General features: G+C 27.9%; 1 protein-coding gene across 1 annotated transcript in view; it reads left to right on the forward strand.

The window, feature by feature from the left end:
- The window catches only part of LOC129613704 (semaphorin-1A), a 270,807-nt gene that overhangs the window by 54,879 nt on the left and 189,530 nt on the right, over positions 1 to 26,398 (forward strand). The window contains 1 exon segment of the mRNA XM_055527877.1: positions 16,853 to 17,913. Within this exon segment, the coding sequence (XP_055383852.1) occupies positions 17,784 to 17,913 (130 nt within the window). The 5' untranslated portion in view covers positions 16,853 to 17,783.

Consider the following 26,398-nt stretch of genomic DNA (forward strand, 5'->3'; position numbering starts at 1 on the left):
GGAACGAATTGATAGAATTTCTTGAAATTTGATATTTGAGTTCTGGTTGTTACCGAAACTAACTGGTGAGCATTTCAGGGAATTCAGGTAGCACAAAGCAAAATTCTACTAACAGCCAAATTTACATTTTTCTAGGTATGTTAACTAAAAGCTTACTAATGTCCTAAAAATTGAAAAGAAGTATTTAACAGACATTTTCATAATATTCTGTAATATTTTCACTCAACTAGACAATACACATTGCGGTCGGTTATGTGCTGAGCACATCAAATTTTTTTTTCCTTTGTTTATAAATTGGATTAACATCATTGTATAATTTTTCAGTGCTTCTTCTGTTTTTCTAATTCTAGCTTTCTTCTGTTTTAATAATTCTAAACTTATTGTTTCATCATTATTTTGCCAACCTTCGGTAATATTAAATATTTTTATTATATTTTTTTTATATAATTATTATTTGCACATATATCTGATATTATTACTTTTATTGAATACGCTACTAAATAATCTCTCGATACCTGAATATTTTGAAGAAAAGTGGAACATCTCCCACAAACACTCGCACACAAAATTCCAGTTTCTTTTATGGACGTCTTACATTTCGTAGAGCTGAATATTAAGCACCAAAAGAAAAACAATAAATTTCACCTGCATGGTTTCACACGAATGGCGATCAAACCGGATCTTTTTAGCACTTTTCCAAAAAATTTTTTGAAAAAAGTGCTTATTAGTTTCACTCTGACCGTCCGTCCGTCCGTCCGTCCGTCCGTCCGTCCGTCTGTCCGTGTGTCTGTTTACAAAACTTCTACACCTTTGAAGATAGAAAGCTGAAATTTAATACATACATAGATCTTCACTAGAAACTTATTTCCGTAGAACAAAATTTTTACCTATCTCCCCCCCTCTAGAAGTTATACCCCCCCAGAACCCTAAAAATGGGCTTTTTTTAATATTTGTTGCAATGAAACCATAAGCATTTTTGAAATTTTGCAAACGCAGAAAGGCAGTGGCTTGCTTCCCCTTGCGCGGTATACTATAGTTCAACTTAATAAAAACAAAATGGCCGTTCAAATTTACCGTTATTTAAAGTCCTTTTTCTCCAAATTTTTGATGTCGTTTTTCTTCTAGACCCCAGACTGTAGAAGCTTGAAATTTTAGGAGCTTTTAGATATTAATAAATAGTTCATTTCGTTAGAAGAAAATTTTTTTCCATCTCCACCCCCTCTCAAGTTATCACCTCTTGAAATTCGTAAAATTCGAATCTTTGACACCTTATATTTCCGAAACCGCAAGCTTTTCCAAATTTTTATAAACGCAGAAAGCTAACGGTAAATCCCATGAAATTAAAAAATATAATTATTTTTCTTAACTCACACAATTAACCCTTAAAATCGAGCACTATGTTAACCCCTTTTTATATTAATTTTTGCTTTAATTCAAAGACTGCATATATGCGTCATCCTAAATATATGCAATCCCAGAAATAGTTTTGTATATGAATGAAAATAATTTTAATAGTGTGATAGCTATACATAGACTGTATTTAAAAGCAGAATTTTCACTTGTTGAAGGGAAAAGTGCTACAATACAAACCATTGGTTTGACCCAACTTTATTATGAATTTGTGCACTTTGAATGCTCAAATTTTTTTTGCTCAATTAACAACCAAATTTTTAATTTGTTGTAACAATAATTTGTAGGAGAGCCTTATTTTATTTAAATTTTTTTTTTTCAAATTTATAATATTTTTTTTGAAATTTTTTGACTTGTCGAAACTTTGTACATGCATCTTTATATCCTAATTCGCCATTGCTGCAATATTTTAGTGGTTTAAGTTATTTAATAAAGTTGGGTCAAACCTGTGGTTTGTATTGTAGCACTTTTCTCTTCAATAAGTGAAAATACTGCTTTTAAAAACAATCTACATAGGTATACCACCACACTATTAAAATTATTTTCATTCATATACAAAACTATTTCTAGGATTGCATATATTTGTGATGAACGATTTATGCAATTTTTAAAATAAAGCAAAAGTTAGTTTAAAGTGGGGTTTTTAAATTATTTTAAATATTACTCGATTTTAAGGGCTAAATGTGTGAATTAAGAAAAATAATTATACTTTTAATGGCATAGAATTTGCCGTTACCTTTCTGCGTTTATAGAAATTTGAAAAAGTTTACGGACTCGCAAATATGGGTATCAAATATTCAATTTTGATCCCTTTATACAAATTTTACAAATTTCGAGAGGTTATAAGTTGAGATATGGTAGAAGTTAAAAAAATTTTCTTCTAACGAAATGAACTATTTTTTATTGTCTGAAAGCTGTTTCAGATTTTTACAACCTGGCGTCTAGGAGAAAAACGGCATCAAAAATTTGGAAAAAACGTATTTTTAATAACGGTAAATTTTAACAGCCATTTTGGTTATTTGAAGTTCAAGTACAGTATGCCGAAATAGAAGAAACAACCCACTGCTTTTCTGCGTTTGCAAAATTTGAAAAACCGTATATGATTCTACTGCAATAAATAGTTAAAAAAAAGCATTTATATGGTTATGGCGGGTGTATAACTTTTAGAGTGGGGGAGATAGGTAAAAATTATGTTCTAAGAAAATTAGTTTCTAGTAAAGATCTAGGTGCATATAAAATTTTAGGTTTCTATCTGCAAGCCTGTAGAAGTTTTGTAAACAGAAGCACGGACAGACGGACGGACGGACAGAGTAAAACTGATAAACCCTTTTTTCCGAAAATCTTTTGGAAAAGTGCTAAAAAAATGCACGGAAAGCTTTAGTAATTTCAATTTAAATTCTAAAAAAATTTAAATTAAAATTTTATTTTTTTTCAATTTTGACAAAATCGTACAACTTTTATTTGCTGATTCCGAACTTCTTAAATATTGGAAATATACATATATTTATTATGTACTACGTATGTACATATGTGTACTCACAATACATGCTACTAATGTCTTTACATCTAATAAGTCCCAATACTCAATTTTTTTTACGAAATATTACGAATTTTTGGCTTCGTTCCTGTTTTTTTCTTTAAATGCTACTGATCGTGTCATATTTCTTATAATTTTGTTCTTTTTTTTACGTAAAAAAAAGTAATATTTTAAAAAATCTCAGGATATTTTACACATTTTTTAAAAAGCTTCCCATTTAAATTTTATTGCACGAAAAAGAAAGAAAGGTAGGAGGAAAGAAAAAATGATAAAAAATTTCAAATTCATATTTCAGTATGGTTTCAAAAGTTGATGAGGAAGGATGTATGATTTTTCATGCACATTTTGTATTTCCCAATAAGGTAAATTGTGTAGTGTCGGCTAACAAAAATGTTAGTAAAAGTAATATAGGTTGACACATTTCAATAATTTGAATTGTTTCAAATAATTTCAGTTAGTTTTTAAGTTATCAAAAATAAATATGTATGTACCTACTTCCTACCAATTTTTTTTGTAAATAACTATTTTAAAACTATTTCAAACATGTTATATTGAGTGCTTCAAAAATTTTGTTGTGCCTTTCTTTCATATTTTATTAGCAGGTAAACAAGAGCAATCAATTTATAAAATGGCCCTTCCTGTGTATGATCTTAATAGTAAACGGAAACGGACAAAAATTTACGAATATCATTTGCGTAATTTTTGAGTCATTTGCTAAGATACTATTTATTTCAAAAATAAAAAAGATATTCGAATCCGGTCATAAAAATATATTACTGTCTTTTCCAAAACCTTTTGAATATTTTTTTCTTAGGTAATATATTAAGTTTTAAAAATTTTTCTCAAAAATAGAGGTAAAATTTAGAAGTGTATATAAAATTTGTATTTAAAAAATAATATTTGATTGTATTTTAGATATTTATTTCTAATTCCCTCTTTAAATTTTTTCTTTACTATGTATTCATATCAATATTTAATAATTATCTTTCATTAATTATATTTTCAACTTGACAACACAGTTACTTCCCATATCTTGAGTTAACTTACCCTATGAGAAAAAAAAGCTGTTCACTTAAAAATAATGAAATGCTTTCAGTAACATATAAAACGTTGAAGGCGAAGGTTGTGCTTGTTGTTTTTCCGCTGTTTCAAGAATTTTAAAATAATTATGAATGAAAATATTAATATATTTTCTTGATTTTTCAAATATATTTTCGAAAGTTTACCTGCTTTATAATAAGTGTGAATTTATTTTAATATTTCTTCTCAAAAAATGGGCACTTCGATTTAAAAAAACCCATATAAAATAAGGTCGTGCTTTCAAGTTTCTCTCTTAGCATTGGAACTTGTTAGATATAAAGACATTAATGCTACTTATGTACACACATACGCACACATGCAAAGTATGTATTTAATATTTTAAATTTTCGCAACCACCAAAATGACATTTTCACAGCATAAAACAAAAAACAAAAAAAGAAGTTTCATACATTTTGGTTTCGTACGATTAAAAATAACAGTTACGTTACGACATACAGGGATGAAAATATGAAAAAACAAGAAACAAAAGTTATCTGCAAGAATATCTGTTATCAGAAAGTTTGTGTTTGTATTTACATCTTATTTTTCTATTTTGTTGTTGGGTAAGAAAAAAAATTCTTTTTATAAAAAAGTAAGGAAGAAAAATTATAAATATGAAAGTTTTAAAACAATTTGTATATCTACTACCTAGTATATCTAATATCAGATTCTTCGCATGACAACGAATGATAATATATTAAAAAAATAAAAAAAAAAAATAAAATATAAAAAAGAAAAATTTTGCAAATATAAAAGGTACGAAAGTGGTCATGACAAAAATAAGTACACAGTAAAATAATATCCAGTCTACTTAACGGTAAAACAGTAAGATGGGTTGCCAAATTATTAAAAATACAAATAAACTAGATCAATTTATTGTTTTGGGAAATGAAGTTAAGTTATGCAATTTTTTTGTAAATTTTGGTAGTTAAAAAATCGAGAAATTTCCTTTTAAACTATATTAAGTATTGCTTTAAAGTTAAGCGAAACAAAAAAAAATAAGAATGTACATGTATGTTTAAATTTAATTAAAAATAATATGATGTTTCGATATATCCAAAATATTTTTAGATTTTGGATATTTTATAAGCGAAATACGTATGTCTCTTGAAATGCTCTAGTATTTTTTCTATTTCCGGAAACCACTTGAAGTTATTTGTTTGAAATATTCACTGATTCATTTACAAAAGTCAACTTGAAATGCTTAGTTATAAATAATAAATATAAAATGCATATTTAATTAAATAAATGTTGAAGTAATTTCTATATTTTTGCATTTTAAACTAATTCTCAAAATTGTTTTAAACTTTTTGAGGACACGAAAGTGGGATAACATAATATCTGTTGTTTTAACGTTCTGCAATATATAGTACACAATTTTAAATCCGAAATAAAAAAACTTACTTACAACACTTACTTACATAGTGTTTTCCAATTCGATTATTTTGCACAAAATATAGTCTTTAACGAATAAAATTTTGCTTCTTGACGAGTGTAACTTTGAAAATTTTAAAATAACTTTGATAATAAATATGGTAAATTGTATTAAAGAAAATAAATACAATATGGTAATTCTTATTGTGTTAAAAAAATTGAGATTAAATTGAAACATAACATATTTAATATTAAATAAATAAAAAGAATCTTACGATATTTTGAATTAAATAAATAAAAAGATAAAAATATTTTGAATCCAATAGGTGCAGTAATACGTTGTATCAATTAAGCTTTAAAAAATATATTAGTATAAAAGAATAAAATCATATAGACATATCGTACCTTGAGAATAATACCGTAACATGTCTAAATTTATAGTTTTAAGTAAATTGAGTTCAAAGTTACGCTATTTTTATTTGCGGAATTAAAGACCGAAATATTTTGTTTTATTCTAGTATTGTTTTTAAAGTTATGTAAAATAAAAAAAATAAGATAAAATATGGTGCTTAATTCAATAAAAAAAGAATATATTTTATTTTTCATTTGTATAAATGGAAATGTTGCTGCAACTCACCTGAGAGTACCATCTACTATTTTAATGTTTCAAATATATCGAAATATTTTTTGAGTTTGGGATCGCAAAATATCGCGGTATTGAATTCAACAAAAACGCAGTTCAAAAAAAGTTAAAAAACTGAACTCGGAAAATTTTTAATAAAAGCGGTAATTTTTGATACATCGTTAACTAATTTGGCGTAAAATACTTGTATAGAAATATTTTGTGCTCTCAACTAAATATTTTGTGCTTATCTGAATAAAAAATTAACAATTTTGAGATGTTACGCTACTATTGTCAAGGTGCGATTATAAGAATATACATATATATACAAATAAAAGCAAATTATTTAAAATATGTATTTAAAATATTTTAGTTGTTTCTTGAAATTATTGTTCCATATAAGGAATTTTAGAAAAAATTGAAATTCAAAGCAAATTTAGAAAAATTCTATAAAATATAAAAGTATATAATATGTATGACGTACACATGTATGTATGTTGGTTATGTATAGCATATTGGTAGAAAAAAAAAACAAGTATAAAAATTTAGCATAATAGCAAATAACAAATAGCATAATAACAAATGATAGGCGGTTCTCATTAAATTGATCGTTAAAGTTAAAGTTATTTACTATGGTGTAAATATCGAAAGAATTTTTAACTATTATTATTTGCTGTTAAGCACCAATGTGATTATATTTTTGTTTTAACATTAATGTGGTTTAGTAAATAACACATTTTTTTTTGAGGAACAAAAAGTTAGATATGTACCATATAGAAAGACATGACAACACAGTAAAGATTTCAGTATTGCGATATTAAAATCCGCTTGCGTATTCTTTGACATTGACTACGTTAGGGGTTTTCTACAACGTAACGTGATTTGGCTTTAATCACATTGCAATATAATGTGATTAAAGTTTGACTAAAAGTCAATTTTAAGTAAATATAATAAAATATATTTGTAGACTGTTCGTTACCAGAACTAAATTTTATTTTTTGCAAAGAAATTTTAAAATTTAACTCCCTTATATTATTTTCGATTAGGACAATATTAGATATAGCATTTTTCCATTAAATTAAACCATTTTAACCTTAAAATAAACTATTTTTACTGGAATTTAACCTTTTTATACCCGTACGAACGTATGTTCGAAGGGTATTGTGAATTTGACTTACCGTTTGTAACGCTAAGAAATAATGGTCTTACATATAGACTCAAGTATATGTTTTTGATCGGCGTCGAATTCTGAGTTGATTTAGCTTTGTCTGTCCGTCCGTCCGTCCCAGCGATAACTCAAAAACTAATTGAGCTAACTTCACCAAATTTTCACAAATGATTTATTGTAGTAAGTGCCAGAACCCTATTTAAATTGGACATGATCGGGGTACCGGTTCGGGTAGCTGCCATACAACTTTAAAATTTATTTGGGTATATCTCATAAACTATAAAAGCTGTGGTATTGAAATTTCACACAAACAAATATATTAGTAGGGGCCATGTGTCTTATAAAAGTCTTTGAAATTACTTGGCTCATTCTGGTACCTGCCATACAACTTCAAAAGTTATTTGACCATATCTCAGAAACTACAAGCGCTGTGGTATTGAAATTTCACCGGAACGAATATATTAGTAGGGCCATTGTGTCTCAGAAAAGTCGTTGAAATTACTTGGCTCTTTTTGGTACCTGCCATACAACTTCAAAAGTTATTTGACCATATCTCAGAAACTATAAAAGCTATGGTATTGAAATTTCACACAAACGAATATATTAGTAGGGCCAATGTGTCTCATAAAAGTCTTTGAAATTACTTAGCTCCTTCTGGTACCTGCCACTCAACTTCAAAAGTTACTTGACTATATCTCAGAAACTATAAACGCCGTGGTATTGAAATTTCACACAAGCAAATATATTAGGAGGGCCGATGTGCTTGATAAAATTCGTTACCATTTCTTGGATCTTTCTGGTAGCTGCCATACATTTTCTATAGTAGTTTGGCACACACAGTATTTTGAAAAACACATTACTGAAATTTTGCATAAATTAATATGGTAATAAGGCAACTTACAGTCATAGTCAGTTATGGCATATTTACTCGCACATAGGATGACATATTCGTACGGGTATCACAGAGTTGATAAGGTCAACCCTATTTTTTCTCGTTTTTAATAAACTTTTTTGTTTTTAAATTAAACTTTTTTTTTCTAAATTAACCTTTTTGTAGAAAGTTCAACTATTTAATGAAAATTAATAAATGTAATGATAATGAATTTAAATAATGGATAAAGGAAATAAAAAAAAAATCGCTAATAATAACGAATTCCAATGTACACATATGCACACATACCAGCACCCAAATTCCTTTGAATGTCACTATTGCAAAAGCAGCAAATACCCACCATATCTCGAAAGACCCTGTTCGGTAAAGCTTATATTTGTTTGATATGTGACTGCTTGGCACAACCCCATACCTGCAAGCCTTACTTCCACATAGGCTTTATCATTTTGTTATCAACACCTTATTATATGTCGCTAATCTGAACCTACAGTCTAGGAGCCAATATTGTTTTTTCTCTGAGTTTGATATTTAAAGTTCTACCTAGATATTTCGTTGTGTTTCGGATTGATACTATTCAAATTTGGTTTTTGCGGGTTTACTGAATTTTTGTTTGCAAAATTTACATTTACAGATTTTCTTACATTTAGTTTTATTTTTCATACAAAAAAATTGCAGCAAGCAAATAACAATATAAGTACATGGAAAAATGTACTTATATTGTTACTTGCTTCGTGTAATTTTTTTGACGCTTCTTCAACATTAGATCCTTTTGCCGATATTGCCTTATCGTCGAAAAATGTAAAAACAGTAACCTTTAAATCTGGCAAATCTCTTGCACGTATAATATAGGACCAAAAATACTGCCTTCAGGCACACCAGCCGTAATTTCTGTAGGCGTGGAATACTCCTAATCCTGTTTGATTCGAAAAAGCCTGTGAGAAAAATATGATTCAAGTAACTCCAAGAATTGTAAAGGTATCAATTTCTTAAGTTTAAATACAGATCATGTCCAGAAATACTGTCGAACATATGTGCCTTTCTTCTAACGCCTTTTCTACAACATTTGTTATTCTGTGTGCTTAGTTAATTATTGCATGCTTTGTTCTAAAATCAAACTAATGGTTTGGAATCAATTTCTTACTTTCTATTATCGACATCAGCCTTGTCAACAATTTTTCAAAAAGTTTTGATATCATTGACAGCAGACTTTCGCTCATTAAGGCGTTTCTCCGGTTGTTCTACCATAATAACTTCCGCTACCTTCCAAGGAACATGTCTCAGGTTCACTGCTGCATTTATCACTTTTCATGTCAATGCCTTTCTCGGCAATTCTCTTAATATCTCAGTAGTAATGACATCAAAATCTGGGGCTTTATTCGATTTAAGTTACTTTATTGCTTGGCGAATTTCCTTCTGTGTAAATACTGCCATAGCGTTTTCATCTATAATAAAGTCTTCTACAAAGCAAACACTAGAATTTACGTCATTTGGTTGACAAATTCTTTCCAAGTGATCATTAAACAGTTAAGCTTTATCCCTATCGCTTTTTGCCCATGGTCCGTCCGATTTTTTGCGATGGGCGGATTTGCTTTATCGGTTTCTTAGTAGTATTCGTTGCTTTCCACAACGAATAATTCGTTTCTTTAGTATTTTTCCAGACGGCCTTCTCTATCATTTTATTAAAACACTTTCTTCATCTAATCTAGAGAATAGAATCTAATTAGAACAGAATCTCTAGTGTACAGCTCAGCATTAAGATTTATAATTCCAATAATATCATGTTTGAAGCATACCGAGTCTGTGCTTTTGTAGACTAAAGTGGATCCGCTTCGTGTGTTAGCTTTTTTCTCACTAAGGGCTAATATGACAGCAGAGTGAACGGAACTCAAATAAAAGTCATGTTCCAAATTCAAAAAATATGCCGAATTCCTTTTAGAAATAAAAATGTCAATAAGATCCGGTATTTTGTAATCATCAGGAGGCCAATAAGTCAGACTGATAGGAACATAAATAAGAACTTCCTAATGTCGAATAGCTTTCCTTAATTCTCTTCCTCAAGTTGAGGTCAATCTAGAGTCTCATTCCACATGTTTGACTTTATAGTCACTTCCCAGAATCTATTTCCTCCCGCGCATAGAAGATCCTTAAAAATATCTTGGTGGACAATATACTGAACCACCATAAAAAATTTAAATTTTGTAAATTCGATCTTCACTATAGCAAGCTGAACCCTCATCTCTGTGTGCTTCTTCATTATGGTTTCCTCAATTAAAATAATACTACATCCTCTTGAATGGTTACCAGGGTGAGTTGCATTTATAACATCAATCACTAAGCGTATCCAAATCCTTCCCCAAGTGTGTTTTTGGCATTAAGCATACATGGATATTTTAGCTCTAAGAAAAACCTTCAATTCCAATTTTGGAATGTGGAACGCTAATGGCGTTCTAAGTAGATTCGTATATTATTTGCTGACATTTTTTGGAAATAACTTCCAGGTTGCTATATGTTAGTATATATTATGTTTTCCATAGTAGTTAATCTCATTGAGTTTTCCTCAATTCTTTGTAGCGTGTTTTGCATAATTTGCATTATACTTAGGTTTTTGTAATATATTATTGTGAATTTCTTTAGTTTTCATACCTTTGTCATTTCTTTTAACCACACAATCTTCTGCAATTTTGGAAGGTACTTGTGAACTTATGTAACTCCATTTTTTACCTTATTTGAATATAAGAGTACCTTATTTTTACCTTATTTTTATAAGAGTATTATTCGTTCTTGGGGTCCCTTCCATTATACAGGACCGGTTTAGGCCGGTTCCTTTTCATTCTCCTTTTTTGTAATACCTTAGCCACTAAACAGCTTCGGTAACTAACTGGGTTGTCCCTCGTTGCAGTTTGCACAACTGGTCTGAAAATCATCTTTTTTATTACATTCCTTTGTCATACGGTTACCAACACATTTATTGTGTATGTCCGAACCTCTGGTATATCTTCATTGCGTGATGGACCAATTACTTGTAAGAGACTCAATCAAATTGTTTTTGAGTAAACTCTTGTGTGCGGAAGATATTCTATTTTGAACATTTATTTATGTCTACGTAATTCAATCTCCTTTGGATAAGATTATACTTAATATTCTGCGGCTCACATGATGGACGTGGGTTTCTGACCATTACTTTGATTGGCGCCATCAATTTATTTTCATAAGTACGCCATTCCAATTAGGCTTTATTTTTAGCTGATCACTGGCACCAAATTACATTTCAAATAAATGTAATTAATTTATGTTTACGGGTAATCACTTCTTTTTAAATTTGCCATTGTGCCATAATTGTTTGTAATGTTATTACGAACAACTTCAGGTAAATTATTTTAGTGATTTTTTGTTTTCGAAATTTTAAAATTAAATTAAAGCTTACTAATATAAAAAATTAATTGTAAAATTGAAAGTGGGTTGAAGTTCGGTAAACATTTTAATTAAGTAACTCGCAATAAGTTTTATTTTTGAGCACCGAATTCTTAAAATGATTAATAAGCAGTTATATTGAATTTAAAAATTATATTTAAAAGAGTTTTAAAATATGAAAATATTATTTGATTTAAAAAAAAGCACTGTACAGTTTGAATGGTGAATAATGAACGAATTATTATATTATGTATTTATACAATACAATTTAATAATGCTCAATGTAATATGTGATTCAATGTTTTTGAAAAAAAGAAAAACTAAAAAATAAAAATAATAAAAATATTCACATTATGATCAAATAGTTATAAATTTTAGTGTTCTTAATTTTTACAAAATTTTAGGAGGTAAATAATTTAAATTAGTAAATATTAATCCTTTCCAAAAAATTTTTACAGCAATTATAGAAATCGCACTTTAAAAAAAGAATTTAAATAAAGATAAAAATGTGGTTTAAAAATCTATTGGGAAAACCTTTAAAGAAAATCTGATGTGATCAGCTCATAACTGACCGCAACGTATATTGTCTAGATTAGTAAAAATATTCCATAAGATTATGTAAATGTGTTTTAAACTTTATTTTAAGGACAATAATAAGGTTTTGGTTAACATACCTAGAAAACTGTGAATTGGGTTCTTAGTAGAGTTCCATTTTGTGCCTTCTGAATCATACGAAAAGTTCTCATTAACTTCTGGTAACAACCAGAGCTCAAATATTAAATTTCAAGAAATTCCATCGATTTGTTCCGTAGATATGGTAAAAAATGTGAAATCGGTCCCTATATATATATTTGGCCCATAGTAAACGCTAAGTTGCTCACCCCTGATTTCTTCTAAAAGTTAAAGTTAAGAAAGGTTTCGCGGACGGTCGAATGAAGCTTATATATGAAATTTCAACTAAATCTGTTTTATATTTTCTTCAAAAAAGTAAAATAGGCCCGTTAAAAGATCTAATTCCCGAGGTCATCATAGTCAAAATAAACTTACATATAAAATTTCATCAAAATCAGTTCAGCCGAGATACACGCGTGCACACGCAGACAGACAGACCGACAGGTTGCTAAAAATAGAGTTGACCTTGTCAACTCTGTGATACCCGTACGAATTTGTGTATCCTATGTGCGAATAAATAAGCCATAACTGACTATGGACAGACAATGACTTTAAGTTGCCGTATTGCCATATTAATTTATGCAAAATTTCAGTACTGTGTTTTTCAAAATAGTGTGTGTGCCAAACTACTATTGAAGTTGTATGGCAGCTACCAGAAAGAGCCAAAATATTTTAACGAATTTTTTCAAGCACATCGGCCCTACTAATATATTCGCTTGTGTAAAATATAAATATTACAGCTTTTATAGTTTCTGAGATATAGTCAAATAACTTTTGAAGTTGTATGGCAGGTACCAGAAGGAGTCAAGTAATATCAACGACTTTTATCAGACACATTGGCCCTACTAACACATTCGTTTGTGTGAAATTTCAAAACAATAGCTTTTATAGTGTCTGAGATATAGTCAAATAACTTTTGAAGTTGTATGGCAGGTACCAGAAGGAGCCAAGTAATTTCAACGACTTTTATCAGACATATTGACCCTACTAATATATTCGTTCGGTACCCCGATTTTGTCCAATTTAAATAGGGTTCTGGCACTTACTACAGTAAATCATTTGTGAAAATTTGGTGAACTTAGCTTAGTTAGTTTTTGAGTTATCGTTGGGACGGACGGACGGACAGACAAAGCTAAATCAACTCAGAATTTGACGCTGATCAAAAACATACACTTGAGTCTATATCTAAGACCGTTATTTCTCAACGTTACAAACGGTAAGGCAAATTTAGTATACCCTTCGAACATACGTTCGTACGGGTATAAAAACGTGATTTGAGAAATTATTTTAAGCACTGAAAAAACACGATGTGATGCGATTGAGTATCAGAAGTACAATTCAAGAAAATTTAATTACTTAATATAAAAAATACAATAATACATCATATAATATTGATTCTATAATTGAATGTAATAATTCATAATTATTTAATAAACGTAAAAGTAAAAGTAAATATATATGGATGAAAAACATATGTTTATGGGTGTACAAAGTTCAAATTAAGGTGGTTTTCGTTTATTCAGTTCTAGAATAGTTCTAACTTGTAATACAATCGAAAATTTACTGAAAATATAGATCGTTCGGAAATTATTAGCTGCTATAAATTGCGTTCGGAAATTGAATCTGCAATAAAGAAATGTTCGAAATGTAGCGCAGACCATTAGTATAAATTTTGTCGCTGCTTCATGAATTTTTTTTTTAAATTTAAAATTCAAAAAAAAATTTAAATTTCAAAATCTCATATTCAGATATTGAAGGGTTGTTAAAGTAAGTTTTCTCTAAGTTTTCAAATCTTGTTAAAATTTCCTTATTTTACAACAAAAAGTATTGGGATACAATTTCATAAACAATGTCATTTCTGTTATTTTCAAACGATAGATTATTTAGAAGTTTCAGAATTTGTATTACTGCGTAAACAAAAAAAACTTAGCTAAAGTTTTTGCATTATGTTCAACGCTGTAACTTAGAAATTTTAGTTCTAATGTAGGACTTTCAGCGCAGCGTGCATAAATGAAAACCCCCTAATTATATGCATATAAATAAATTATGCATTGTAACTACCAGATATAGGGTAAGTAATAATATATTGTAATTAAATGAAGAATAAAGAAAAATGAAAGTTATTCCCACTTACAATAATAATTTATTAAAATCAACTTATTAATTATTATTTTCTAATGCCGAGTAAAATTTTTGAATAAGAAATAGAATTTGAAAAGAAATTGAAAAAAAAAAAAAACAAAAAAATAATTATGATAATCCAGATGGCTTTTAAAATTACAACTAAATGAAATGAGAATTATAAAGAATACTCAAAAATAAAAAAAGTATTTCAATCGGCATACTTCGAAAACAAAAAACTTTAAGAATTGTTTTTATATTTTATTCCCATTCAAAATTTCGGAAAATAATTTTAATAAAAATAACATCGTCAAATTTTTTTGTTTATATTTTAGAGAAGATGACACAATATGTCTGATACGTCGTAGATGCTATTCCGAAGATACCCTTCTTTATTTGAATTTCATATTTTCGTTCTGTAAGTAACTATTGTTGAATTTAAATTAATAACTAATGTCGAGTCGACAAATTAGACTGATTCCTCTTTTTAAGCTTAATTTGAAAGTATGTAATACGGATATTGTATCGCTATAATATCACAACAGAGAACAATTTTTTGTTCTATCTAAAAATCATGCCATACCGCAAGAAAAACGAAAGCAAGATATATTAAAACTTTTACTACCTTGAAAGTAAAATAACGAGGAAAAACGGGAAATGAATATGTATAATGTCTTTATATCTAACAAGTCCCAATGCTCAGAGAGAAACTTGAAAGCACACCTTATTTTATATGGCCTTTTTTAAATCGAAGTGGCTATTTTTTGAGAAGAAATATTAAAATAAATTCACACTTATTATAAAGCAGGTAAAATTTAGAACATATATTTGAAAAATCAAAAAAATATATTAATATTTTCATTGATAATTATTTTAAAATTTAAAAAAAGCGGAAAAGCAACAAACACAACCTTCGCCTTTAACGTTTTATTTGGTACTGAAAGCATTTCATTATTTTTAAGTGAACAGCTTTTTTTTTCTCATAGGGTAAGTTAACGCAAGATATGGGAAGTACCTGTGGTGTCAAGTTGAAAATATAATTAATGAAAGATAATTCTTAAATATTGATATAAATACATAGTAAAGAAAAAAATTGAAGAGGGAATTAGAAAATAATATCTAAAATACAATCAAATATTATTTGTTAAATACAAATTTTATATAAACTTCAAAATTTTACCTCTATTTTTATTTGAAAAAATATTAAAAACTTACTATCATTTATATCAATTACCTAAGAAAAAAAAATATTTAAAATGTTTGGAAAAAACAATCATATATTTTTATGACCGGATTTGAATATTTTTCTATTTTTGAAATAAATGGTATTTTACCAAATGACTCGAAAATTCCGACTGTAAAATAACAGGTATTTTAAAATTTTTGTTCAGGCATTTTAAAATTCTTTCCGTTTAGAATTAAGATAGGTCATACATACACATGCAGGGACATTTTATAAATAGATTGCTCTTGTTTATCTGCTAATAAAATATGAAAAAAGAGCACAGCAAAATTTTTGAAGCACTCAATATAACATGTTTGAAATAGTTTTAAAATAATTATTTAAAAAAAAATTTATTGGAAGTAGGTACATACATATTTATTTTTAATAATTTAAAAACTAACTGAAATTATTTGAAACAATTTTATAAGTAACGTATGAATAATCGAAATGAGATAATTCAAATTGTTGAAATGTGTCAACCTATATTACTTTTAATAACATTTTTGTTAGCCGACACTACTCAACTTACCTTATTGGGAAATACAAAATGTGCATAAAAAATCATACATCCTTCCTCATTAACATTTGAAACCATACTGAAATATGAATTTGAAATTTTTTTTCATTTTTTCTTTCCTCCTACCTTTCTTTCTTTTTCGTGCAATAGAATTTAAATGGGAAGCTTTTTAAAAAATGTGTATAATATCCTGAGATTTTTTAAAATATTAATCTCTTTTTTACGTAAAAAAAAAAAGAAAAAAATAATAAAAAATATGACACGAACAGTGGCATTTAAAGAAAAAACCAACAACGAGGCCAAAAATTCGTAACATTTCGTAAAAAAAATTGAGTATTGGGACTTGTTAGATATAAAGACATTAAATATGTATATACATTTCCCGTTTGCTTTATGTGAATTCTTGACACCAATGTCAAGAATAAGCTGATTTTATGTGGTCATTGCACGTCTCTTAATCGGCAAATGAATAAAAAGAATATAATTCTTTTATGAATATTAGGAAATAGTTATCATGAGTGTTTTATAAAACGTAAATAAAGTTAGCTACAAATGAAATTTTAAATGATACATATTTTAAGATACGTGATCCAATTTAAGCTGTGTTCCAATTCTGGGATTGTAGTTGGATTTTCATAAGACACTAAAACTGTGAAGATATAGCATAATATATTTATATCAAAGGAACTATACTTTTTATTTTCATTATATGGAGTCTTAGAAATAATCCTATCAATTATTATAGTGTAATGTTGATGATTTTAATTATACAAATTTATATTTTTATATACATAATCATATTCTTTCTTTCTTTTTTTTTCAGTGTTAAACGTTAACCCACATTTCATTACTTGTGGTATTGAAACACCAAAGTATGTTATTCGATGAAAAATAGTGAATATTAGTAATGTTGTAAGAAGGCAAAAATTATAAAAGGAAAGAATTAAAGAATAAATAATATAAAAATTAATGTAAAGAAGAGAAAATAAACCTATACTGCTACCAAAATAATTAATACTCAAAAACAACAAAAATAAGTGTAGCTATAACAGTGATATATGAATGAGATACACATCAAAATAATAAAAAAAGGATAAAATACGTGAAGGATAAAATACGTTGTGACTAAAAAAAGAGTTGAGTGTCTTAGAAGCAAAAAAAGAAATTAAGTAAATGGAGGGAAAAAACTTATAAATAGAATTTTTGTAAGAAAGATCGGAAAGCAATCAGAATAACATACCTTATTATAACATATTTTTATACAACAGGGCTATACAAATTCAACACTTCTTGAAAGAAGTTTGTACTCCAAAACCAGTGAAGTAAAACAAAAAGCGTAATTTTAAACAAAATATGGATAAACCACAAAAAGAATAAATTAAAAATAGAGCCAATAAACAATTCGATCGCGTCTTTTGACATATGATTTAATAAAGAGTGAAATACAACACAAAAACCAAGAACAGTCTTATCGTTTCCACATTGTCTACTAAAATCAGAACGAAAAAAAGAAAATACAAATAACGATTGGAACTAAAAGGAAAATCTGTATTGAGTAAATCCCATTTTATGTATGCAGTTAGTGTTCTATTACCAATCCTGCGCTTCATACCTGTATATGTGGATATATAAATTTACATATATTTACATACGATATAAGACTTTTTGGTGCAACCAATTGTACAATTTATAAATATACGTACTTTAAACTAGGAAAAAGGGAAAACATATTAAAACAAAAAGGCATATACAAAATGACTTCAACAATTTTGTGGAAAGTTTTTGTATTTTATCTAAATTTATTTCTTATTTTGAGTTTATTCGCAATCGGAAATTTAAGTGCCTGGCAGGATAATGTACGGCCAAAATTATATGTTGAATTCGGTAAGATATTTATAATTAATTTGTTTTATCTTTTGTTTATATTTGGATTATGTACATAAATGTATGTATTTGATAATAATAAGTAATACTTTAGTTATTCAGGTTTTTTTGAAAAAAGTGTTTATGCTTTCAAATATTCGAAAACCTTATTTAAAAAATTTGATTGAAAAATGAAATTTTGGTTGGTAGCACTGAAAGGTTGCCGGCAAATACATATTGTCCCACTTTGTCCCATAATTATATACGTTCATAACAAATTTTTGATTATATTTAAATAGTTCTGTTTCAGATGGTTACGACTATGAATTTTATAAATTTAAGCAAAAACAGTAAAAATTTGAACCACAATGTTGGTGTTCACTATAGAATTTTTGATATACATAATTAATTACTTTTGATGTTACCTAATTATATCTTTTTATATTAAACACGTTACTAAATGTAATATACTTTTATTTACTTTTTATAACTTTTTTTTTCGGACACTTTTTGAGTGTGGAACATGTTACAATTTACCTCCAGAAAATGAATTCTAAAACGAACAATGCAATTCTGAGTACATCATGGCTTCACTGTAAAAGTGTGATCTGAAATAAAATTCGAATAAGGTCATATGAGGTATCAAAATACGGATATCTGTTAGATTTAAAATTTTTGCTTGAGCAAAATTTCGATAATAATATTGATAAAAATATTTTTTGAATAAACAGAGTTTGATCATAATAAAGCGAATATTATAGTTTTATATGAGAAATAAGTATTAAAGTAATTTCATTTTGATATGTACATAAGTATGATATTTCATTTTGATGTGTATAAGCATGAATTATATGATTCTTCCACTAGTTCTATTAGTACCATCCCTAAATTTATTTTGGTATTTTTTGGAGATATATAAAAGCATATTATAAAAAAATTTTGCATTATGCATCTTTATTTGGAAATTCAACAGTAGTTATAACGGAATAACTAAACTTATAGCAGTAGTGAGTTAATGAGGGTTCTAGATATGGTGTCATCCTGAAGGTATGCATTAATATGTATGGGGGTTCTAGATATAGTGTCATCCGGTAAAATTGTAAGTAAAATAGTAGAGCGCCACGTTGCGAGTAAAATTAGCTTTATGTTGTTTTACACCATGTTTGAAATCAAACACAAAACGTGTATGATTTTGCGTCAAGCATGAAATGTGTTTAATATTGAAAACGAATAATAGTCAATTTTTGAGAAGAAAAAGTTACTATTTCCATTGTTACTGCAACATTATTGTGTTTTAATAAGTAGTTAATGTAATATTTCTAATATTCGGCCAGCAACGTTTAGTTGTGCAATAACAATGTTGTGTGATCAAATTATCACTTAAAGGTGTTGCTCTACTACATTTCGTTATAAATTTACATTTAAAATTGTAAAATTACAATCTACATAGCACTCAAATAGCGATTTTGAATTATATAATGATTTTTGCATAATATAATTACTCAAAAAAATGTGCAAATTATTCAAAATCATTAATTGAGTTATTAATTATAGCTTATAATTTAATTTTTCAATTTTAAATATAAATAAATATTAAATAATTTGTGTCTCATTTTCGAGGAATTAATTAAAAGTTTTATATTTTGAAATGTTATTAATTTCTTTATTTGAATAAGATAATACAATGTTATTTAACTGTGTATTTTCAAATATTTTTAGAAACAAATACATAATTATGTAATATCAAAGTTTTTACTATCTTTTTGTTGTAAATATGTACTCTAGTAATTTTAATAAGTAATAATAGTTCTCTTAAAATTTAACAAAAATATTATTCATTTTAACACATTGTTTATTATTAAAAACTTTAATTACATTACTAGTATTAGGATCTCCAGGATACTTGGCTTTCATAGAATTTACATAGTTAGACAAATAACGCAAAAATAAAATATATTATGTAAGTGCAAACCTAAAACCACAATAATACTCCAAGAAAATTTCAATTAAGAAGTTTTCATATTTAGATATTAAAGTATTCATATCTAAATAGCCTTAATTTCTTTAATTCATTAACATAATATTCCACATTTTTCACCTACATAGAAGACAATATTTTAAAAAACTTCCGATTAAGCGAATACATTCGAATCGTCTAAAATTGTTTTAGTTTTATATAAAGTTTGCCGTTAGGGGAAAAATTACTATGAATCGGCGGCCCATGGAAAAATTTTATATCGATTACTAATAACTGGTCATCTTCACTTAATATTTCGTATGACTGAAAATGAGCAGAATATTCAAGTAATAATTTTTTACATACAACAAATACAGAAATTTCTTTATATAGAAATAGATCTTTTATGGAATATACTTTACTTTCTTTAGAAATTTGTAATAATTGATCTTTTTTGTAACATATTTTGTGATAAATTATAAATTCGTACGAAAAACTGTTTTCTAATGACGATGAAAAAACGGTGTTGCATAATTCAGAATAAAAACTGGATTTTTGAAAACAAACTGCGGATTTTGAAATTATTGACTAGAAAATATGAGAGAAGATTTGATGGCTAAAGAAATGTTTATAACTTTTGAAAACTTTATGTTTAGATTCATATCTGAAAGACCAAACATAATGTAAAGGCCCACTTCTTTTCATCACAAAAGGATAATGGGTCACAAAATGAAATTTTGGTTCTAAAGTTTCATTAAACATTTCAATATATAATGAGTGATGCGACGAAATTAAAGTACTTAGTGTTGCAATATCCTTTTCTTCAAAACTGCATTTTAAAATTATGTCTTACATTTGATTTAATAAAATAACTAATTTCCAGTGAGGATTGATTACCTTCAAATATAGGGTCTCCTATTATTAAAGGTAAAAAATGAATAAATATCCACATTTCTCTCGCGGACATGTTCATTTTGTTTTTATGTAAATGTTCAGTTTTAATAATGGAGCACAAATTTCCTATTTCAGTGTCTCCATAATTAAAAAGTGAGACTCTGTTGTTTAAGGTATCTACGGTAAAAAATCTATCAACGGTTATGAATTGCAATAATAATTTACAAATAACGTAGTGACACACTCCTTCAAATATATCATGCATTATATCAACTGAACAATTTTGCACAACGTGAAAAGTTTTAATTTCGTTAAAGATAGATTCTTCTCCTATTCCTGATTTTAATATTCGTTTGTTTAATTCGGAGTAAAGTAACACAGCAGAGTCATATTGTTTTATCGTTCTATAAAAGTTTGAATTATCACTTACTTTTAATTGTATATCAGATTTTGAGAAATTGCAAATGCGACAAGGGTACCTTGAATTAAATCCTTTGCTAAAACTTAAAAGTGTATTTAATCCAATATTATCACCTAATAGAAGGCCTAACACAAAGTAAACTTTCTGTAAACGACCGGACTTTAACTTTATTATAATGCCTTCCTCTTTCAACAATTTTATCTCATGAACAAGTTTGTAAAATATAGAATTAATACCATAACGTTTATATTTACTATAAAAAAGCATTGCGACAAAAATATTTTCCAATTCGGAACACAACCACTGTGGCAAGCACGGCAAGCTGTAATAAACTGCACCAAAAGCGTGTTGACCTGCATGTGACCCCAAAGTATTACTCGACTCAAAGTCATCAAAAAATAAGAAATAAGGAAATACAGCCGAGTGCTTATTTTTAGGAAGCATAGAAACTTTTTCGAGCCAAAGTTCACTAGTTATAAAATGCTTTTTGAATTTTCATTTATCATTTCAACATTTTGTTTCATATTTTCGAAAACTCCAGGTAATTCAAAAATTTCTGAAATTGAAATTGGAGAGTTAATAGCACCCCATTGGAGTCCTTAGGTTTAAAAGAAGGATTCCTGCCTGAAATTTCACTATTGATATAGAACTCTAAAGGATCTTTATACAAATCTTTCAATATTAAGATTTGTTTAAATTGATGAAATGTTTTGATGTCTTCAAAAGGATTTATCTACTTCTCCTATGAGTGTTTTAAGTAAAAGATCAGTAAAATCATTCAAAATTTCTTCGACAATTTTTCGAGAAAGATTTTGTTTACCATAAAATTTACATTTTAATTCGATAGCAATATTTTCGATCATACTTTTTCAGAATTGAAATTGTTCTATATTTTGTTTTTGGTTCTCATCTTCTAATTGTAATGAATTTGGTGAACTTTTAGAAGTGAAAGGAATTTCTGTTGCATTGGGTTTAGAAGTTTCTTTTTCTAAAAAATTTAACATCTTTTTGCAAGAATAGATTTGTTTACAATTAAGACAAAAATAATCATCAGTAATGTGATGGAAGTAAATTGTGAAAATATTTATAGTGATAAATTAGAGTTTGCACTTCACTAAATGAACTAGTTTTACATATATAGCAAATTAACAAATTTTTATTAAGCTCGTTTATTAAAACCAAAATATCCGGAGAAACCCTTTCAGTAGAATCAATTTCAAAAAAAAATTTTTAAATAAAAATTCAAACGGCTTTTGAAATTTCAGAGTACTTTAAATTTAAAACAAAAAAAACCTTAAAGCAAGTGTCAAGTGCGGGAAGTAAGAGATCAAATTTGTACTTAATGTCGTCGTAGTATACTAAATATGAGTTGTCACTTACATTAAAAATAATTACTGGCTGAAGGGTTTGTTCCTGTTTTCTTAATTTAGCGGAGAGCTCGTCAACTGCTGGATCGATATTGTTTGGAGTGTAAACCTCAATTAAAAGCGACTGTTGCGAATCCTTTATAGTTGATTTCAAAATTTTTCGTTTTTTACAATCTAATTCCGTGGTACTGGAGCAATGTCTAATTGATGGCGGCAATAGCGCATGTAACAGGTCTAAAATTAAATGATCAACCGAACCTAAAATTTGTTGTACAAGATTTTATATTAGATACTGATTATTTTATTTTTTAATTATACAACAGTTGAATCTGGAATTTTTATGTAAAGAGAAATTCCTTGGAATTTGTGAAATATGTGCTGTTTTCTAGTTTTCTTTTATATCTGCCGTAAAACGAAGTGCTGAAAAGATGAATTGTTACCATATAAAATGTTGAAACAGTTATTAAACTATTGAAGCTATCTCTTTAAAACTCAGCATAGACAAACCCTGAGGAATTTCAATTTAATGTAAGAATATTCTGGAATCAACTGGTATATATGATCATATTTATTACTTAATTATAGTTATTACAAATTTATTGTCCGATATATCTGTCGAGTTCAATTTATTTAAAATGTGCAGAGACTCCCTATCTTTTATTTTGTTGTTAAAAATTTCTTTTATTTTGACTTTAAAAGTGTCCCATCCCAACTTTACCTTTTGAAGGGTAAAGTTGTTCGAAGTCCAAATGTGTAAGATTACATAGAGGATGCTTAAATAAAGGCCACTTTTCGACAATAAGCGCTGTTTTGTTTATAGTTATTATATCCTTTCTTCCATCGTAAAAAGTGGCCTGCCATTTTTTTTTTATCTTCCTCCCAAGGTTCACGATACAATTGAAGCCACTTTATGTCATCCGAATGATCTATAATTACAGAAAACTTAAATATGTGTAATTTTAACGTTAAGAAAAAATTTATTTTCAGAAATAATATCTTTAAAATTTGAGTCTTCAGTCACCTCTTCGGATGAAGTTGTAAGCTGCTGTGTTAAACAAATTCTTGTAAACCGTCTTTTTATATTGTAATATCGACTGTAAAGTCTACCACCAGGACTTTCGTTTGACTTACTTTTAGGGTTAATGTAGTATATATTCTAATTCAAAAAAAGGAAAATGTAAATATTTTAGAACTTTAGAAAAGTAGCTTCCAAAGTTTGTGATTAAAGTACATACATTGAGTCCTTTATATATAAACATAATAACATTTATATACATTTATATATAAAGAACGTACAATGTACATTAAATCTGAGTTCAGTTTTGATATATTAAATAGTATTTTTTTACTAAAATTAAAGTTTACTAGATAATAGTTCCCTTTAAATTTAATTTTGTTCAATTTTAAAATTATGTCTATTATAAATAGCTATTAACTTCTAAAAGATAATGGAAATAATACTAAGCAATTTTTTTTTATGGATATAATAATGTCCATGAATGAAATTTGTAATCTCAAATTTATGTTTACTTATAATCAACAAGAAATATTTTTTTTTACATATACCCTGTCATTGTTGAATCGTTTTTCAATCTCTTGAGAAATAGCTAAAAAATCTTTTCTAGAAAGTTGTTGATTTCTTTTCAGATACCAATTGCATATAGGATCCAAAAGAATGTTCCTAGATGTCTCTCCGAGGGCATTGTTTTGACTGATATCATTTAAAACGAAATGTCCCGTTGGACATGATTCCAAAATTTCATCAAGATCCTTGAATACAAATTTAATTAGAAAACAACAACATAAGCTTAGTTTGCGTTATAAACTATTACTTACAAATGTTTTGGACACAGGTCCTGCTTGCCATGGTGAAGCTGATCTTGATCTTTCAGAACATCAGAAATAGGCGAAGCAGCGGAAAGTCTTAAATTTTGGCTCACTTAAGCTTCCTGAAGTATTTTTTGTATTTCTAATTTTTCGATATTAGAATCTGGATTTACTATTCCCTATAAAAGGCAACATTGTGTAATATTTTTAAAAAGGTATCTCAATTGATGTTTTCTTACGTTCTCCGTTCTCCATTGTAAGAGCTTTTGTCTAAAAGCAATTTTGGAACCAATTTTTTTGTTGCGAAAAATTTCATCCAAATCTTTTTCTAATAAAACCTTAAGTATTTCAATATCTACACTGATTCTCGAAATATTTATAAAGATTTGAAAATCCCCAGCAAGCTAATAAATTGAATAATTCGATATCTGTTATTTCTATGATTTCTTCATTTTGTATGGATGGAATAAGAGATGTCGAAATAATATTCCTTGTTGGACTGTTTCATAAAAATGTGGAGAAATTGTACTTGAGTTACTATGTTCCTGTTACTGAGATTCAACAGTTTCAAAATTCTGATTAAAAAGTGTTGCATTTTGATCAACAATTACTTTAACTGTTGCTATCGACCTTTTTTTAGCGCCCATTATGTGATCAAAAAGCTTTTAAGGAATTGTATATTAAGGTAAAAGTGTACAGATACACGAAAATTGTTTTGTAGACTAAAAACACTAAAAATAACATTTGATAACAATTTAAATAACACTAGCAAATAATTTATAAAAAATTAATTTAATAATATGTAAAAAAGTGTGATAATTTAATAAAGTCATAAAAATTCTCTATAATTTCTCTCTACAAATATTCCATACTTCATTTTAAATAATGAAAAACTAATTCACAATCGTAACGTCGTGGCGCTGTCTTATAAATAAAACTAATTCTACTCGTAACGTGGCGCTGTACTATCCACCATACTCCGAAAAACTTAGCTCCATTTCCATCATTGCATACCTTTAGGATCACACTGCCGCTTACTTTTAGATAAAACAATATAAAGCTAATTCTACTCATAACGTGGCGCTCCACTATCAATCATACTTCAAAATCCTCACTTCCATTTTTATCATTGCATACCTTTAGGATCACACTCCCGTTTACTTTTACACAAAACAACATAAAGCTAATTCTACTCACAACGTGGCGCTCTACTATTTTACTTACAATTTTACCACTTTTAACCGAGACAACAAATGCTCTACAACTACTTTTAACCGAGACAACAACTCCTCTACAATTATTCCAGTCCCACTCCGCTTACTTTCACATAAAACAACAATCACATGCACCATCCTAAACGTATGCAATAATCCCACATGTAAAACCCCTTTATACTTTATATCTACAACCCCTACGTTCATTATTGAATACCTTTAGGATTACACTTACAATTTTACCCACTTTTAACCGAGACAATAACTCCTCTACAGATAAACAACAACCCCATATACTTTATACCTACAACTCACAAATTCATTATTGCATACATTTCGGATGACAATATATCTAGAACCCCCATACATATTATTGCATACCTTCAGGATGACACTATATCTAGAACCCCCATTAACCCACTACTTATAGCGGCGTACCCTACAGTAGCTCACACAGATTGCACTATTGCAACTATTTCAGAAAAAGTTATGTTTCTACATAATTATTGTAAGCAACCAACATTTCGATTATTTTTTTATACCCTGCACCTTCTTGAATGGTACATTTGCTTTGGTATGGATTTTATAACCACTTGAAGGAGTTGTCTCCGATATGAACATATGTATATTCTTGCTTAGCGTAAAATTCTTCTTTGATTTAAACATGTGCGTCCGATCGCTCGAAAATTCAAAAAAGAATAAAGCAAATACGACCAAACCTTCACAAGTTGCTTCTTTTATGCCAAGGATCCTATTATTGTTAAATTCAGGCATTAGGTTTGAATGTGAAATTTTTTATACGTGTGCCCAATTACATTTTTCATGT

The sequence above is a fragment of the Condylostylus longicornis genome, unplaced genomic scaffold (assembly GCF_029603195.1).
Source record: "Condylostylus longicornis isolate FDR11 unplaced genomic scaffold, ASM2960319v2 ptg000089l, whole genome shotgun sequence".
NCBI lineage: Eukaryota > Metazoa > Arthropoda > Insecta > Diptera > Dolichopodidae > Condylostylus > Condylostylus longicornis.